At 38.4% G+C, this 6,345-nt stretch overlaps 1 protein-coding gene across 1 annotated transcript; it reads left to right on the forward strand.

The window, feature by feature from the left end:
• The first annotated feature begins 1,022 nt into the window (after positions 1 to 1,022).
• LOC121426510 (histamine N-methyltransferase-like) lies at positions 1,023 to 6,210 on the forward strand. The gene is made up of 5 exons (XM_041622842.1): positions 1,023 to 1,097; positions 2,517 to 2,778; positions 3,466 to 3,653; positions 4,372 to 4,501; positions 5,652 to 6,210. Exons 2-5 carry the CDS (start codon positions 2,553 to 2,555, stop codon positions 6,011 to 6,013), a joined length of 906 nt encoding a protein of 301 aa, XP_041478776.1. The 5' UTR covers positions 1,023 to 1,097; positions 2,517 to 2,552; the 3' UTR covers positions 6,014 to 6,210.
• Positions 6,211 to 6,345: the final 135 nt, after the last annotated feature.

Below are 6,345 nucleotides of genomic sequence, written 5' to 3' on the forward strand. Positions count from 1 at the left end.
CGGCCCTGAACTATGATAGCATCCCTCTCCTTCCAGATCAGGTCAACACATTGTCCCTTAAATTCATTCTACTAATTGAATTTAAAGAAATATATATAAAAACGGTTGTTGCAACAAGCCGGATGTGCATGGGGCAACTCGAGATATATGCAACTTTGTCATGGCACCTACTGCGTTAGGGTTTTGGGGGGGGGGGGGAATGGGGCGGGGGTCTAAAGCGAGTTTTTATCAAATTTTATTGGCGTCTTTTCCTTTGATTAATTACATCAACTAACATAACTAATCAGGACTTATAGTGAAATTTGTTTCACTTCCCTGAGGCTGAGCTGTGATAAAACCAATGTAGCATCCGGGGACCAAATGCCAAACAAGTCAGTCTATTAGATGTAAAGTGGCACTATATAGGTCTACTAAAAATTTAGTGACGTACATGAGTCAAATAGGCAACTATTAAAGGTTTGACAAAATTATTCAAATCCTTTTAAAATAATGAAGCCACCCACCCAATTTTAAATTTTTGAATTATTTCGTTATGAAGCAATATGTTTGAATATATTGTATCTTCAAATTTCCTGTTTCTTATAATTATGTTAATGCCTTTTGTGTAGTTAGCTACGTTTTGCATACAGGCTACATATGATGCAAATTTTAGAGGAAATTTCTTTCTTATATATTTTTTAAAGATTTTCATGGAAACTTAGTAATTTCACCAATTTTGATTTCAGACTATAGAGTGCCCCTTTAAATGGTAAAGTTTGGTATGTTGACCTTATTCTGACAAATGCATTAGAATCTTTGTTGACCGCAATCAGTGTCAGAGCACAATTATTTTTCAATAGTTCTTTATATATTCTTGATATTGTAGGCTAGGCCTACTTTAATGGAGATCACAATGTTCGACAACATCGACAGGTTATACAGCTTTGATTGTACATGGATCTCATCACTCTTTTTGTAACACAACATACAACCGAAGTTCTCCCATAAAATATCGCAGGAAACGCTCTAAGCTTCATTTTTCCACGTGTATTGGGTTATGTATTGACGACTAATAGTCAGCAGCAATAAGAGGAGTGCACTTGGGTTGACCCGTACCGGTAAGTAAACTTGATTGCTAGCTACTCCGTATTCACAAAGACCCTACCACGTATAGAATGTGAATGGGTATGTACTTTGTCCACAATCTACTATATACAATGAGCTCAACTGTAATAATTCTTTGCAAATAGTAACATATTTTTGAGTGTGGGAGTCTATATTAGCTAGCCTGAACTTCTGGCAATATTGCACCAGAGTTGGCCATAGACCTTTATTACCAGAGATGGAGTTTCCGGATAATCCCGGAGGGGCCACTTACATTGACGAGTGGATACCGTATTGCGCGACCCAAAAAAAAAACACGTAAAAAGGATGTCTTTTTCACGATAGGGCACGTTACGTACGTAACGTGATAAGGGTGTCAAAAACACAAAAGTGATGAAAAGGTATCTATTTCGCTAGGAAAATTACGTGTTTAGGGTCGAATTTGCGGGGATGATGAAACAAAATTAAAATGTTTTATAAAGGATGTCCTTTTTGCCCCAACACTTCGTGTTTAGAGTCCGATTTGCGCGAGGTGTAGATCGATCGATCGTACTAAACCAAACTACTGTAACGCCGACGACCGAAGGACCCGTAATAATAAAACATTCCTGTATAACTTGTTTAGGGGTTTATTTCAGGGACTATTTGCCAAGAGTATCGTTTTGTTTCCAAAACTTGTTAAGGGTAGGGTTTCACACGCCAAAAGGGGTGCATTTTCAGAATATGGAAATTACGTGTTTAGGGTGCTTTTCGAGACCCCATGGTCGCGCATGGTATCCACTCGTGAATGGAAGTGCCCCCCCCCCCGGGACGGATAATATAACCATATGACTTACATATCTACGGGGTCAATGATATAAGGAAAAAAAAAAACATGCGTATTCTGGTTCGCTGGCCCTACTCTCTTTTATGTGTGTGATATTGACAAAAAAAGTAATAACGATCGACCCAAATATTACGGCTATAATATAATTTCCTGTGTGTGTATGCGCGGAGGAAAAGGGCACATGAACCTTTCGTATTCTGGTTCGCTCGCTTTACTCTCTTTCAAGAGTGTGATATTATATAATAGGTGACGAAAAAAAAGTAATCCACCGAAATATGGTTTGAATATAATTTCCTGTGTGTGAATGGGCGGAGCGAAGGGGTATTCGAGCCTTTTAATTCGTCGGCAAATAGGTCTTACAACCCCCCCCCCCCCATACACGCCCTCTTATTCTAGAAGATACCCGGCCCTGATAATTATATGGCCGCATGATATCAAAGATGCAAAGGGATGAAAGAAGGCCAATCAGGCATGGATGGATATATAATCATTATCAAATATCAATGGTTTTTACATAATTTAATTACCCCTTTTCCTTCCTCAGCATGAGCATTTAACAACGATCAAAATTTTCTTTATTCGTACCCCCCCCCCCACTAATTAATAGAAAGAGTTTGTAAAACCGAATACCAAGTTCGTTGACATGGGAACACAGCTACCATCTTCGATCCCCGGTTTGAGAGACTTCGTCAGTGATTCGGAGAGGTTTCAGGACGTCTTCGAGACGGCTTTCTTGCCCAACAATGACGGTGTGCCCAAACTGGAAAGATGGTTCGAAAAGGACTTCGAGCAGGAGGTCGTGGTCAAGATGACAAAGTCTTTCCCGACCGATGAGGAACTTCGTTTGCTTGGGATCGGCACGGGAAACGGTAGCCAATATATAATAAAAACTGACCGGTGGGGGAGGGGGCGCAATGGTATTTTGATACGGGGAGAGAAAGACAATCATTATAGAATAACATGACCAGTACGTATACGTTCCTTTCTTTTCTCCTCCCCTTTTCCTTTCTTTTCTCTTCGTAGTTCTCTTTTCGTCACTACTTTAAAAATCAACAAAAGTTAGACAGAATCAGCAGCTCACAGATCCTGAGGTGCATGGTAATACTGAAAAGGGATCATATTTTCAAATCTATATATAATATATTTTTCTATTTTTTGGGGTACGATAAATCAACTTCTCGTGAAATTGCTGGTAGATATCAAATGCCCAAATATGCAATATTGTCCATTACTATACTCTGTAGTACAAAATAAGTTGTACAAAACTGTATAAAAAGGACCCAAACGGATACAAAATTCTTTATTAATTATATTGCTGTATGCCTTTCTGATTCTTTTTAATGGTATGATATTTCATTTTTCGGTGAATAATGAATTATCAGCTTTTAACATTTTCTTTGTTAATTGATATCATTACATCTTGCAATAACCTATGACTTGAGTGACATAAAACTAATAAATTTGAGCAATATAATAGCAAAAGAGAGGAAATCATTTTTCTGTCATTATCATGAGGGTTATCACGTATATCTGTTCTTTTATGATTTTTATCATAGGAAGGACGGATATAATGATGCTTGAGAAGTTTCTTCGTCATTTCCCGAAAATCCATTACACCGTAGTAGAACCAGATCAGCCTGCTTTCAAGGAGTTCAAAGATACAGTTGAGAAATGTTCAAACCTCTCAAACGTCAGCTTTGACTGGCAAAACACGACTATCGAAGAATACTGGAAAAATTCCGAGGTAATAATTATAGTTATAATGATAATAATAATATGCATGGCCAATTATATAGCGCTCTCACCCTCCTTTTCTCCCCGCCTGACTCTCTCCCTATCTCTCTATTTTCTCTCTCCACCTCTCTATAGATATGTACACAGCCAAAACTGTGGTGTTAACCGGTGTACATAGAGGACCACACCAGTTATTTTACACCGGTGTTGAATTGGTGGTGTTAGTTTTACACCTGTGTTATTACAACACATTTGGCTGATACATTTACACTCTTTGGTGTTTTGTTCAATCTTTAGGGTGTAATTTTAACACCTCAGGGTGTGGTCCTCTATTAACAATCTGTGTCAGTTTTAACACCACAGTTTTTACAGTGTACAATCACATACTGACAAAACATCTATTTTTCTGAAATTGTATATACAAACAGAAAATTTAAAGAACTTATAATTACAGGATCATCACCATCGTGCAACCGTTTATACAACTTCCAAAAGCCAAACGCCTATATGATTGTTTAACCTTAAACCCTTCACAAGTTGTTATTTCTTAAAATAGAACCACAAAATGATAAGTAGTGTGTATATTCAGGCTCGAACTTGTTACACATCAGAGCTTTTTAAGTCACGTTATTTGGATCAAAAAGTGTTTCAACCTACGTTCTATTCGCAGTATGAAAATTGCAGGCGATCAAACATTACCAGATTCTCGAAATACATTCTTTGTTTAGGATTCTCAGGAGTTTGACTTTATTAGTATGGTACATACTGCGTACTATCTGGAGGACGTCGGGATGACCATGGACCGTCTGCTAGCATCCTTGACCGTAGGGGGCGCTAGTCTTTTTGTTCACAAATCAGGTAAAACTTCCTCTTCCTCCGCTCTAGACTTCCGATTTGTCTGACCACAGGTTTAATTATGACATTACGAGGTCTGTTTTATTCGTTCGTGTGTATTGTAATGTGTTGTATTCTAATATTGTTTGATCTAATTGAGATTGATAGCTTCATATCTATAAGTTCCTTATTCTGAACCATGGTATAGATTTTTTTTATTTAAAGGAGAATGAAACCATTGAAACAAGATAGCTTGTGTGAAATCAGAAAAATCAAAGAAACAGATCAACGAAAGTTTCAGAAAATCGGACAAATAATGAGAAAGTTATGAGCATTTGAATATTGCGATCACTAATGCTATGGAGATAGCAAATTGGCAATGCGACAAAGATGTGTGATGTCACTTGTGAACAACTCTCCCCATTACTTTAGTATATATTTCACTTGAATTGCCTCTTTTATCACATCTATAAATCATATAGTTCTTTCTACGTGAGGGCATGTAATACATATTTTATAAGGATACATCATGGATAAAGAGTTTGTATCATCATAAGAAAAAGCAAAAAGAGACATTTTGAGAGTATTTTATAGTCCACCAAAGGAAAAGTTGTTCATCAGTGACATCACACATCCTTGTCGCACTGCCGATGTGAGGATCTCCATAGCATTAGTGATTGCAATATTCAAATGCTCATAACTTTCTCACTGTTTGTCCGATTTTTCTCAAACTTTCTTTATTCTTATTCTTTGATTTTTCTGTTTCTACACAAGCCTATTTGTTCCAAAGGTTTCATTCCCCTTTAATGTAAACTGCTCATGGCTTAAGAAAAAGAAGGGGAAATTATAATCATACATCGGCGGATCCAGGAGTGGTTAGTAGGGGGGGGGGGGGGACAGAACCGACTCCTTTCAAAAATTCTACATAGCAGGCAATGACAAATGTCACCACTCGCCCCCCCCCCCCGCCTCCCCCTGAATTTGTATTTAAATCTCTATCTAGATTTATATCTGAATCTGGACCTTAATGTGTATCTGATTTTAATCTGAAACTGCATCTGAATCTAAATTAATATCTAAATCTGAACCTGTATCTGCATTGCTATCTCCATCTGATGAATATGTAAATATATTTGAATATGAATAAGTTGAATTTGATTTCATCTTTCAATAGGAGAGAACAAGACCTCGGAATTCGCCCACCAGTTACCGTGGATTTCCAAACCTTCCCATATGTCGCCGGGACGTCGCATCCTGGACGCTGCTCGTCGTGCAAATCAACGTCGACTTCGTGTCACCCCATTTCCAGCCGTCATCGACATCACCTCCGTCTTCGATGCCGCGTCCGACGTCGGGCCCAAACTGATGGACTTTTTAACCCAAGGTGCCTACTTCTGCCAAACAGCGTCTGAAGACGTCTTGAAAGCTACAATGGACATTCTGAGATCGTTGACCACGAAGAGCGATGACGGCGAGAGAGTGCTGATAAGTAATGATTTTGAAATTATAGAGATATGGAAAGACCCTTCTTCGTAAGTTTATTTTCAGTGATTCTCCTGAGATCCATATTACCACATTCATTGTCACTTAGACCAGGTGCGGGTCCAGAATTTTCGAAAAGGGGGGGGGGCAATTTTTGCGAAAAAAATTGACTAGCAAAAAAAGGGGCCTTCAAGTTGAAAAGAGGGGGCACATCTTTGTTTTCATGGTATTTTTACATTACAAATTTTTAATTTTGCTTCTCAAAAGAGGGGCATGTGCCCCTTGTGTCCCCCTCCCCGGATCCGCGCCTGACTAACGCAGTGTTTTACTAAGAAAGTATTGTACATTTTCGTGACAAAAGTCACATTATGTGACAACTATGATTG

This window comes from Lytechinus variegatus, chromosome 13, assembly GCF_018143015.1.
Source record: "Lytechinus variegatus isolate NC3 chromosome 13, Lvar_3.0, whole genome shotgun sequence".
NCBI classification, from domain to species: domain Eukaryota; kingdom Metazoa; phylum Echinodermata; class Echinoidea; order Temnopleuroida; family Toxopneustidae; genus Lytechinus; species Lytechinus variegatus.

Bases quoted from the DNA above. Each gene is read 5' to 3' on its own strand.
- LOC121426510 (XM_041622842.1), top strand. From the start codon at position 2,553: ATGGGAACACAGCTACCATCTTCGATCCCCGGTTTGAGAGACTTCGTC. The intron at 2,779-3,465 runs GTAGCCAATATA...TTTTTATCATAG, and splicing joins TGGGATCGGCACGGGAAACG to GAAGGACGGATATAATGATG. The intron at 4,502-5,651 runs GTAAAACTTCCT...ATCTTTCAATAG, and splicing joins TCTTTTTGTTCACAAATCAG to GAGAGAACAAGACCTCGGAA.